Below are 13284 nucleotides of genomic sequence, written 5' to 3'. Positions count from 1 at the left end.
AAAAAAAAAAAAAATTCTTTGGTTAGCCCAAATCGTTAAAATGGACGAAATCTCGATCATGTGCCACGCATGTGAGGCTTATTCATGTTAAAAAAGAAAGTGTGTGTGTCACATATGCATTTTTCTGTCTAATTTAACGATCTCGGGGGTTTTGAATACTGTTTCAGTAAAAAAAACACCAAGAAAATGTTTAGAAGCAGGGGCGGAGGGAAGGAGGTCGAGAGAGGTCAAATGCCCCCTCTCACCTCCCAAAAATTTATCTTACTGTAATGTCCGGAACATTATTTAATGTCTAGTGTGAAATTGGATAAATAAAATGAGTATGATTAATAGGATGTCAGAAAAATGGCTTAAAACACTTAGAATAGTGTTTATGCTTCTGGCGTTCGAACAGTATGGACTAATGTCCAGACGGTCACCAGATAGGCAGCGAAGGGATAAGCGAACACCAACCACCGAGAGCAAAATTTGCTCTCAAGTCCAGGTGTTTGGATAGGACATCGACCATCCATCGAATAGGTACAGTAGTGGACTAGCGTCCGAACGGTAGTAAATCCTGTCTGAACAATGTGTCTCGGCTAATGACGTGGCATCACGTGTGCGCGCGTCCGGACGAGTTACTTGTCTTATCCAAACGACCTTGTACTTAATTGCAAAACTGAGCCCTTTTGGCTCATTTCTCTAATTTTCTCTCTTCTTCTACACGTTTTCTTTAAGGTTTTTCATAGAAAATCCTTGATCCATGAAGATCCAAGGGTCCGATCTCAAATCTGACTTCGAGAATGTGATCTACGTTTTGACCGATCGTTTTGAGGTAAATCATTAAACTCATGATTTGAAGATTTTTGGGTAAAATCTTGTAAATGTGAGTTTAATCCCCATTATTCTTTAGGTGTTTGGCTATTTGGAACTTGATAAAGGCTACCCAAACCTTGGGTATTAGTTTCTTTAAACCCTAACTTATGGGTATTTTGTTTAAGTGTTGTTTTGTGAGTTCAGCCCTAAAGAAATATTTTTGGGTAAACATTATTGTGGTTGAGTTAGTGACTAGAAGTTATGGGTAATTGTCTAAAACCTTTAGAATTTTATAGGTAATTTAATAATGTAGCCCTTAAGTGATTCAAGTGCTACTTTGAGTAATTATTGTCTACAATACTAAATAGTGCAATGTGTTTTATTTTTAGCGGCACTTTGCGAGTTGAACTTAGAGTTGTTTGGAGTTGGTGTACAAGCGAACTAAAGTGAGTATTCTACTCACTGAGAAAACTACGTTCATATATTTATAGAATTGCAAACATTATATTGTTTTACATAACCGAACCATCATTATGTTAATTATATGCTTTTAAATGATTTAAGTAATTTCGATTATATTCAAATTGTATCAATAATGTTTGAAATGATGCATGAATGAAGGGTGTCGAATTGATTTAAAGTGTTTAAATATGTGTCACGATTGCGATTTAATTACATAAAGTAGATTGCTAAATATGCGTATTGATTGATTTATTATTTTGAAGTAAGCATAGTTTGCAAGGAATAGGTTATAGTGGTTGAATAGTAAAGCACAAAGAATTCGAGGGTAAGCCTCACAAAGAAAACTCGAGGGTAAGCCCCATAATAAAGTGAGGGTAAGCCTCATAAAGAACTTGAGGGTAAGCCTCATAAAGAACTAGAGGATGAGCCTCGCAAAGAATAATAAGACTATCATGAGCATGCATAACATTGTTAAATTGTGTGCGATGTTTTCATGATATAGAATATTGTAGTTCTTATGCTAGACGCATTAGTATGCATATGAGTTTTAATGGCAAAGAACATATGTATATTTCTATCAACTGGATGCATGTTTTAATAAGGGCATTGAACTTAGAAGTACATGGATGTTCACATTATCCAGGAATGAGTAATGCAATGTCTTGAGAGTAGGTAGGCAGAATGTTATTTGTTAGTTTTATTGACTACATTCTGTTGACAAAATCACTATCTTGTAAGTTGTTGCTTTAACAGAGATGTCGTACTATTTCAAAGTCTTCAACTATTTAGAGTTTATTTCTCTAATATGGAAAGAGCCTTAATATGACAAGTTTCAATATCCCAAGCATCAAGATGGCTATTTCAAAGTTTCAGGAAGATTCTACGTAATTTCCAACTCAGCAAAAGTCGAATCCATTATTCCCGCCCGGACGGTCCAGTAAAGCATCCGAACACCCTTCTATGTCGAGAAGATTTTGCTAGCTCAACATGCATCCGTTTGGACGACAAGGCAACATTGTCCGGACGCTCTTTAGTGTTCGAGAAGAATCCAGAGTCCTTTCAGACACAGATTGGAAAGACGGCTTGCAACTGTTCGGACGCTAGGGCAACATTGTTTGAACGCGACCTTAATAAGGAAACGCATGAAGTGCGTTATGGAAAGGCGATTGCAATTTACCATCCGGACGATTTGAGCCTACGTACGGACGTGGCCTAGAGAAATCCGAATCAGACTCAATTTAGGTCTTCTAAAGCCTATAAATAGAGACCTCTAGGCATGTATTATACACATAATTCAGTATTGAATTCTCTATAGCTTAGAGATGGTATTTAGGTAAAAATTGTGTAGATCTGTTAGCTCTCTAAGAGTTGTCTGGTGTGTGACTTGATCGTATGAAGTCTAGCTTAGGGAGGCGCCCTAAGCTAAAGGAATCCATTGAAGACCCCTTCAGGTAAGAGACCTGGTTTGGAAGCGTTCGTGTATAGGTACACGTCAGAATGCAAGGTAGGATCGTTGCATCAGGGTATGTGAGTGTTACTAGCTTTGTCTTCTGCATAGTAAAATTCCTGGGTTTGGCTGCTCCGGTGTCATTTTTTTTTTTAATTGAGTTTTTACTTCGTTAACAAAATATATGTCTTATTTAAATCCCGCATTTAGATATTTTGTTACACATTGTTCATACACACACGGTAAAATTAGAAGTCTTTTATTTTTCATTATTTGTTCTTTAGCAACGACGTTCTTGCATATTAGAGTTTCACTCTAGTGCTTACATGATCAACTGATGTTCAAAGGCACGGAGTTGTAATGTCCTGGGATTCGGTGTTACCAGTATTTGGAGAATGAGGATGTCTTTGTATTAATGAGCAAGATGTAATTGTTTTAAGCTTCGATGTACTTAGATGTTTATGCTACTGGATCGGGTAATGCATGTGTTTTGGGAGTAGGTAGCAGGAATGCTAGTTGTTCTTCAACAACGACGTGCTTGCATATTAGAGTTTCCTTCTAGTGCTCGCATGATCAAACTGTCGCATCAAAGGCACGAAGCCATAATGCCCAGAGGCATGATGTTATCTATATTTAGCAGCGTTGGGTCTTTGTACAATTGAGCTATCGATCATAAAAGTATTATTGTAGGTGGGTCTATATGTAGGGGCATCCAAAAGATTGGAACTTCTATATATGTTCCCAGCTGCTGAGTATGCTTTAATGTTTTCTAAAGCTCAGTGTTTACTCTATCAGCTACTTGATTTCAAGAAAAGAAGTTTATAAAAAATGAGTAGCTGTTATTGTAATCATAAGACAAAAGAAAAGTCCGTACTTTGCGAAAACTCAGTGATTTTTATACTACTAAGGTCTTAGTGTATTTTATGCTAAGAAGATGAATTCACAATTTTACCTATACGAATGTGGCTAACACCACAACCGCATAGATGATGGTCTTATGGATGCAGGTACACCTGAGATAGACGACGACCCAATAACGTTGTATTTGAGATATTACGATTGAAGCCTATAGAGACAATCACGATTTCTCTTTTTTGAAAAGTATCATATATTTGTTTTATTTATTCAAACTTTTACGTTGATTACACTTTTATATTTAGATTTCTCTTGTAAATTAATTGTTTATGAATATATGTAGTTTTTTTTTTCCATATTTTAATTGTATGAAATATATAATTGTAATTATACGAGATTATGGAGAAGAAAAATGATGGGTTGCAATTTTGGGCAATTTTGGTCAATTTTGCACCCCTTATACTGAGCATACAATCTACCGTATTAAATATCATATATATATCATAATATTTTAACAAAAAGCAAGACTGCAAGTTTTTCTTGTCAAAGGGAACTTTTAATATTGGGGTATAAAAACTTATCCAAATATCAGAAACTCAAATAGATACCATCGGGAGTGTTAAAACTCCTCTCAGTCTTCACCTTAGAAGCTTGGGATTAGACAGTACTTTGCACCAACAGATGCGATGCAGCGATGAACTTAGGGTTTTTCTTTTTTCCTATTTTCTAAAAATGATCATGATATATATATATATACACACACACACACATATGTCCTTAATTACATCATTTACATGTACCGGGAAAGAAATTAAAAGAAAGGAACTTATGATCATGATGGGTATCCCACTGCCATGCAAGTTTCCCAAAAGAGCCTGTCCTCCATTTCATCCTTAATCATTTCTGTTTTTTGACTTTTTTCGGATGGATCACCCTTACTAATTTCACCGATATTCGTTTCCTCATGATCTTCTCCCTCCTCTCTTGACAAACATCCTAAGGCTACATCTGAAAAGCAGCTACTCGTGCTCTGCACGTAGTGATCATCCCCATGATCACTACCATTGGAAGCACCAGAATCTTGCTCAACACAATCAAGAACCTCATCATGATCATCAAAACCAGGTGTACCATCACTAGCGTCACAGCTGCACGACTCGGCATCCTGGTCATCACGGCCAGCTATAGCATCACCCGCATATATTTTATGATCAGCGCCGGCATCGGTTTGATCAGAATCTGCAATGTCCTCGAACAAAAGAGAGGGAGACACGTCCAAGCATTTTTTCCAGTCCATTAATATTTCTTCTCACCCAAGTATAGGGGAACTTTGGTAGCTAGCTATTTGTTTATATGGTTGTAAACTTGGTACTGTTTGTGGAATTGATAAGACTATACCCATTCATCTCACCTTTCTAGTCAAAAGGAGGTGGTAGGTTCTTGCTTGATATTCCAATTTGATGGTGGGTTTCATGTCATCCATCCACTCCCCTTTAATGTCTCTGTCTTGGTGTTCAAGATCAACATGTCTTAATTGGTCTATTCTGAACAGAAGATAGTCACTAAAACAAGAAAAACGGAAGTATGGAAACACACTGGCCGAGTCGCAAATGATCGTAAACCGAGAGATGGTACTTCAGCTTCGATCTCCTTTGACTAAAGTGCTGTTTAAGCTTATAGTTTGGGGTTTGCCGACGCGTACATTGTATTCAGGGACCAGAGTGATGCTCAGTATCGTAAGCACCACTTGCACCCTCGACAAGCTCCATTGCAATGTGATTAATTCTGAGAACCTTTCATGTCATGTCACTATATAAGCTTTATCTTTTCTTTATTATTAAAAAAAAGAAAAAAAGAAGAGAGCTTTTGAAGGCGATTGAAATAGGGTGCAGTACCAATATGCCACAGGCGCAACCACCCTTAATTACCCGTCTAAGTATCGTGTCGCAACTAGTAGTCTCTCACCATTATCATCATCATTAGGGTGATTGGTCACCCGCTATTTATGAAGTAGATAGTTTGGCAATCCCTCAATTGGCCTTTGAGATAGCCGAATTAAACCAACGTACACTTTTGGGTTGGTCAGACCATCGTTTGGGCAAAAATGGTTGTTTGATCACCTTTACTGATCAATTGGGGTGGCAAAACCAACCATTTTGGGTGGCCAACCACCCTCCGTAGTTGCGGTGGTGGGAGACTAGTAGTTGCAGTCCAACGGTGCCCTCAAGCAGCCGAAAGGGTGGCTGGCCAACAAACCTCAGTAGTCTTGGTTGTGGGAGATTAATAGTTGTGGTGCAGCGTGAGGCGGGTGATGGTGGCAGCTAATAGAATCTAGACCGTTTATTTAAAATTTACGGCCCAAATTAGAGGTATTACACCTAAAAACACAAAAAATAAAATAAAAGTCAGTGTCTAGTTTTCAGGTAAGAGGTTAAATGGCGTAACTATAAACTAGCTACCAATGCACTCATGCGAATCAAGTGACTGTATAAGATGATATTTGACCGATTTGTCTGAAAACCATGGCCGGAGTGTTGAAAAACAAGTCCAAGGACTATATATATTTTTCATTGCAATGATATATATATCTTCGGTCCAGATCTTATCTGCTTCAAGCGTATGGAGCAGGCAAGGAGTAGCTGTTGGGTACGTATGTTTCTTTCACTCATTTTAAAGGAAGAAGCAATAAGGATGATTATTGGAGAGGTTTTGGATGCATTGGTTTTTGACGAGAAAGAAAAGAAGATGGTGGCAGGGAAGAGCTCGATCAATCCTTCTAGAAACTTCAAAGGATGGCATGCCCCACTTCCAAGGTTATGTTTTAATCATGTGCGCTTGATAGTCAAATGTCTAAGGATTTGGGCAATATCAAGAAGAACTCTAGCGTTAATTACACTTTACTCACCTTAAATTTCCCACCTTCAGGTCGAATTGAGTTCAAGTTGTCAACCTATAGGTTAAAAGAGATGCACTTTACTCATATAAGGTCACATCCGAATATAAATCACTTGCCCTCAAATAAAAGAGTAATGCTATTTAATAGACTGCTATACGACTGTCATACAATTAGCATGACGTAACAGTTAAAATCACCCATTAATTATTATTATTTTAGTTTTTTCAAGTACTAACTTGAATGCTGACTTTTACCGTCACATCATCGAGTTGTATAAGAGTCTAATCAAACCAAACTTTCCATACTAATATACTATGGATTAGCAACTCAAACTTGATTTAAAATACAGGTGGATAGAAAGTATAATTTTCACAAAAACTCTATCAAAAGAGCTATAGATTGTTTCCAATACCCAACGGCTTGATTGAACCAAGCCTCTGCAATTTCAGAAACTCCCTGAAATACTGTATAACAGAAGATTTTAAAGGAAGTTTGCACTATTGTTGCCATGGCTCTATAAATTATTAACAGGCCAGTCAGTAGCCTGCTAGACTTATGTAATTGATTTCTTGTATACCTTTATTGGAAAAGAAAATGTAGCAAAGCATTTATTAGCTGTAACGTGCTCTTGAAATTGGAGCAAGCAACAAATTTTGTAGCCATAGATGACTGTCTCAGACAGACAAGTGAGTTCGATGTTGTGAACAGACGCATTGCCCTCTAAACCAGATTTTACATGCCAACATGCCATTAAACCATTAATGAAATAAACCATAAGGAAAGCAAACTGCGAAAACATTAAACTAGGAGTTTTTTCTTGCTTGTGCATCATTTTTTCTCCAAGGATTGAGAGCTTCCCTGATTGCCTGAGCTTCTGGGGAACTCTCCCAAGCCCGCTTCTCTGTCTCCAGGACAGTCACTTTGTCATCTGCAGAATAACAGAACAAGAGCAAAAACAATAATTGTTAGAACAAGAATCAATGGACTGAATGCAACAAGTGCTCTTCACAAAAGGGTCATGGAAGGATTATATCGCTAAAATAGCTAAAGTTTCTGAAAAGGATGCAGTCGGACAGATGGAAAATTTTTGCCACAGGTAAAGATCAACCTTTGTCACGAGTACGAAACCAGAAGCCCATCATCCAAACTCCAACAAAAAATATGACAGTTAATGCCTTATCTAGTTTCTTTCACTACAGCCAGTGAGGCCATCTGACTTAAGTTCCAGAACTAATGACCATTCAAATCTTTAAGGTTGGAAATTTTTCAAAATCTGATTCTGAAATCTCAAACTTTTAATTAGTGAAACAGGCAATCTGCACTGGTGCCAACATGGTGTTGCACAGGAAGTGTGATCCGTTGGTTTATGCCCACTGATCTAATCCCATACAAGTATCATCACTAATAAATGATCGATAAATTATGAGCTGAAACAATTAAATTGCTTCTAACCCTTTCATTTTTTACTCTACAATCCTTGTCCAAAGAGTCAATAGCCAGAAATTCTTTCATTACTTTTCTCTCCCCAAAATCAGATTACTTCAAGATTGGATATAAGAATGTATTTGGATGTAAACCAATACATACATAATTGGAAAATAAAGCAAATTTACTTTATCAAGCAGAGTAAGTGTGTTACGTACATAATTTCTTAAACACGTAATGAGATAATTTGTTAAGTTCTTAGAGGGAACCAAGACCTTTTGACAAATACAAGGTTTGAGGATAATTTTCTACATACTCTCTTATTAATTGATTGTGGTTTAAATAGAGGTACAAGTAGAAGAATAACAATTAAACTGGAAAAACTAGAATGATAACTAGACTCTAACACTAACAAATGGAGATCATACTCCTTGTTGACTCCTAACAGTATCTATTAATTTAAAGAGATGATATACATACACCTCTTGTCCATCTTTTACCCATCTCTTTTGTAAATTTATCATTGAATCTATGGAACCACATGTTGGTTCCATGTGGTCTCACATATTCAATAGTAAATTTGTCAAGTTCTTGTATGGAGATGGACAAGAAATGGGCAAAAGATGGAAACCAAACATTTCTCATAAATCTAATAATCTAAAATAAAATATAATGTCTATTTAATTGAATTCTACTGTAATACAATTTCTACCTTATCTCCACATTACTTCCGTAACAAAGTGTATAAGAATATTCATTGCAGCCCAGTATCACACAATAACAATTCAAACAAAATTTTCTTCTCGGAGGGGGGGAACACCTTGATAATTCTATACATCTGCAGACGCACCCGTTAACAACAAGCTTAGGTAAATCACCTTTCGTATTTTTCTTTTCTTTTACCCAAAATCGGTAGCCAAGGCAATAGAAACAAAATCATAGTGCTTTTAAAATGTTAAAAGAAAGATGCAGTGGCCCAATAACTTGTTCATAATCTATAATTCCAGTTAAAATCATTCAATCATGTTCAGAGGAAAAGGAAAACAAAAGGGTAAGATTGTGAATCAGGGATAAAACCCAAAAGGAGGGTTCTCACACAGAAGTTGGTTTTGATCATAAACATCTCCATGGAAGCTCCAACAAAAGCTGAAACTACCGCAATCTTCAAGTACCAATCCAGAAACTTCATTTCTCACTATAATCATAATTTTTGAAAGAAAAAAATAAAATAAAATTTGAAACTCAGAACTAGCTCAGTAATATTCTTCTGGGTTATCGAGAAAATCTAAAAAGAAAAGAAAAGAAAAGAAAAAACCTGTTGGAGCAAATCGTGAGCGAGTCGGGGTGCCAATGGAGAGGAGGGAGTGACCGCAGGTCGAATTTTAGGCAGACCGCTTGTGGATTTTTAGTTTGTGGCAGGCGCCATGTGTACTACAAGTCGTTTTGAGACAGAAAGTAGGGTGTGTTTAGGAGTCGTTTTTAGAAAGTTTTGCGTTATTTACGAGATTAGGATCTCTTGGATTTTCTGCATAAATGGGTAAAAATAAAATCATAACTATTATTGAAAATATAATGGTTTAGATTTTAACATCTTAATATTTACAGTCTTTAGTTTTTTTTTTTTTTTTTTTTTTTTTTTTTTTTTTTCATTTTATCTTCCTTAATTATACATTGAATTAATAAGATCTAAATCATTTGATCTAAAAATAATAATTTAAGTTTTAAGACTTTAGAAAATGAAGAAAATCCTTATTTTTTATTTTCTCCTACCCAATTCTTTTGTTTTTAATTTTCTGTTAATTATTATTCTAGTTTTCTCCTAAAGGTTTGTTATGCACACTTGATTTTATTTTTTAAATAAAAACTTCATTAAATTTTAATATATGATTAATTGTGTACCACATAGACTTCATAAATACCCATACATTTTCATTTTTTTTTTTAATTAAAACTAATAGATTTCCTAAAAAAAAAATTAAATGAATTAAATATAATGCATTAAGATAAGAAGACTTCTTATTCCACACCAACATGACGTGCTATACATGAGCATGCTCCACAAATTTAACTGAAATTTAACAATTTCTCATTTTCAAGAAAAAAGTGTGATAAGTTGTTTACGCATTTTGTTAATTAAAATAATGTGCAATTAAATTTTAGAAAAAATACCTCAAAGATTCTTAAAGTATTACTCTAAATCAAACCACCCTCAAAGATCTAAATTTTATCAATTTACTCCTTACGATTTCAATCTTTAACAAATTGAACATTCGGTCAAAGTTTCGTTAACTTTTTAATGTTCATGCCATGTAATAGCAATTAAAAGCCAACACGTGTCACAATAACACAATCAACATGTCTACTCATCATATGAATACTCTGACTTGCCATGTCAGTATGACACATCATCATTGTAATTTTGAAAAAATTAACAGCAAAGCACCCAAAACGATGCGTTTTTGTTTGTACCCTAAGTTATTCATTAGCTTCGAGTTTGTCCTTTGCTCTGTCGCCGCCGCTTGTCATGACCATGCCCATTCCGATTAAGTCGGTGCCGTCGCGCGTGACTGAACTATGCAGTCTCCTCTTGCTTTCCTCCTAAAGAAATGAATTCTGTTGTAATCTTTCGGTTTGTATAATACAAAAGACTGAATCCGACCAAGCTTTTTTTTTATTATTATTAAACTCTACCTTATGTAATATCGGGGCATTAATTAATTAACAAAATGAAGTTCAACGCGTCCTTAGTGAGGGTCCATTTGGGTTTGCGATTTCAAAAAGTACGATTTAAAATAACGATTTTAAAATGTGCGATTTGAAAAAAGTGATTTTTAAAAACGCAGTTAAGCGTTTGGCAAAATCACAGTTTAGTCTTTAAAATCGCGAATTTACTTTTTAAAATTCTGCGTTTTCAAAAAAGCATCATCTTATCTGCGATTTGAAAAAGCAGATTTTCTGCGTTTTCAAATCGCAATTTTTAAAAACGCAGTTCCCAAATGATCTATGTTCTGCGATTTGGTTTAAAATCGCACTTATTGTTTATGAAATCGCAATCCCAAACGCACCCTAATAGCAGTTTGGCAAAAACATATTTTGTTTGTTTTGTACATCTGTTGTCGTCCAGATTTACTTTAGTGTCGATTTTTTTTTTTTTTTTTTAAACCACTTTGAATCTTATTGATAAAAGAGAGTAATAAAGGTCAACAATGAGAAGAATACATTCTTTATTAACAATGTCATGAATGATAGGTGTAATTTCTTTCAACTATATTAAACCTATAATATGAGTTACAGCCACTTTAGCTAAACAATGAATCGTTGAATTTGTCTCTTTCTGTACATAAACAACTTGAGAGGATCTCAGAGAGCATAACTCAGATCTTAAACACTTGATGAAATGCTCAAATCTATTAAGAATCTAGTTATCTGAATTGAGCGTGTTGACAATATGTAGAACATCGCCTTCAAGAATAATGTCAAACATCCTCATTTCCTTAATAAATATAACTGCATAAAGAACCACTCACACTTCGGCCATTATGAAATTTTTTGGGTAATTATCCTTCCTCAATAGTAGACGGGTCTTCGGAGTGGCCCAGCCTAATCAGGCTCAGTAAGTTGGGCCGGCCCATTAGTCATGACCTTCTTAGAATAATGCAGTTCTTGTTCAGACAAAGAAGCACCTCTTCGGAGGAAAATGAATGTGCTTGGTGTTCGGAACCCCACGGTTATGCCGAGCACACCCGGCAAACAACCACGAACTGTTTGAGGTGGGAGATCCCCGCATTTATTAGAATCTTTGAACATTTATTAAACATGAGATTAAATTGTCAAATCAAGTGAGAACACAGGATGGACAGCAGTATTGTCACACGTTGCTCCATAGGTTGGCTCATCATGCCAAAATGTTAGAATACTATAAATGACTGTCAATCGTGTCACATCTTACCACTATTCATTCACGCCAATGCACTAGTAGACTGAAGATTTGGGAAGCCCACACGTACAAGTTCATAAAAGAGAGGCATTATAAATAAAAGTCATAAATTTAGTAACGCTTAACTTCTCTGATAGCATTTATTCTCTTTTCTCACAAAATTCTCGCTAACTTTATCATAAGAGGAAATGTCGTTGGCCAATCCTCGGCAAGCCTCTATTGTTTAGCAGATTCTTTCCCACGAGAACTAGCTACCTTCTTCAGACACTCCAATCCATCCCCAGAAGACTACTCGTTTGTTGACGTACACGTCACTGATCGAAAACTGTACTAACAAAATCAATGCTATTAAAAAATTATAGTCGTCCGGACGGCAAACACATGCCCTTGACTATTCTAGCAGCGGTCCCAAAACCAGTTGGGTGTCGGATTTGAGCTTCTTCATCTTTGGTAATATCGCTTTCCTAATTATCTACCTGAACGTGTTTTGGTTAATGAAATGATAAAACCACTTAATGCAGGGGCCTACCTAAATGTTAAAGTTAGATGCTTCCTCTACTCTCTCGAGTACACCATAAAACACCCACTCGCCAGTCGCAAGACTGCTCAAAAAGGCTATATATAATCTAAATTAAAAACATAAAACCATATTTTTTAATATTGCAATGAATATTACTATTATATATAAAATTTAATATTAATTTTTACTGTCACGTTAAAAAATATATATTTTTATATTTAAAAGTATGAGAATATATAGCATTTCTTTCAAGATTGCACCATTTGGTGTTTAATTAGATCAAGTATCAGCTCATTTGCACAATTTTTTTCTTTTTTTATAAGAGCATTAACATTCAATTCATTAAATTTTAGTTAAAAAAATCACTTTTTTTCTTTTTGAAAAAAAAATCATTATCAACCCACTTTTACTATTACATTTAAAATATTCTTTCTTTATTCACTTTCACTATTCTCCAAGTAAAAAGAGATTCTCCTTCCAAAAAAAAAAAAAAGGGTAAAAAGAGTATCAGATTATTTTTTTTTAAAATTTATTTATGCATTATTGAGATACAGTGCTCAGCTTCACTTCAGCTAGACATTTTTTATTTTTTTTTAGCAAAACTAGATAGCTAAAAATGGGGCTATTTTTGCCCTTTTTGCTATATACTAGCCAAAATAACTTTTGATTAGCATTTATATAAGGCTGTTAAAATTGAAATAAGATTTCATTCATTTCAAATGAAATAAATAATATTTAGTTTCTCGTCAAATTTAAAATTTATAGATTTAACAATAACAATGTACTTAATTTTATATTATTAATTTCTTTTTGAAAAATGCTAATATTAACTTTATATTAGCCGTTCTTTTAACCATAAAACGTAAAGTAGTATTGTCCGTTGATGAGTAATACATGCACAATAAAACCCATGAGTGAAAATCATGAGAGTGATACATGCACACGCT

The 13284-nt window shown here is 35.1% G+C and overlaps 1 protein-coding gene across 1 annotated transcript; it reads right to left on the bottom strand.

Moving 5' to 3' along the window:
- Positions 1–7008: 7008 nt before the first annotated feature.
- Positions 7009–9341, bottom strand: LOC133858917 (uncharacterized). The gene is made up of 3 exons (XM_062294367.1): positions 9196–9341; positions 8979–9075; positions 7009–7383 (listed from the first exon to the last, which is right to left on the bottom strand). Exons 2-3 carry the CDS (start codon positions 9067–9069, stop codon positions 7259–7261), a joined length of 216 nt encoding a protein of 71 aa, XP_062150351.1. The 5' UTR covers positions 9070–9075; positions 9196–9341; the 3' UTR covers positions 7009–7258.
- Between the last annotated feature and the right edge of the window lie 3943 nt (positions 9342–13284).

This window comes from Alnus glutinosa, chromosome 1 (assembly GCF_958979055.1).
Source record: "Alnus glutinosa chromosome 1, dhAlnGlut1.1, whole genome shotgun sequence".
Taxonomy (NCBI): domain Eukaryota; kingdom Viridiplantae; phylum Streptophyta; class Magnoliopsida; order Fagales; family Betulaceae; genus Alnus; species Alnus glutinosa.
The sequence above is the reverse complement of the archived record's forward strand: the minus strand, read 5'-3'. Positions and strand labels throughout refer to the sequence as shown.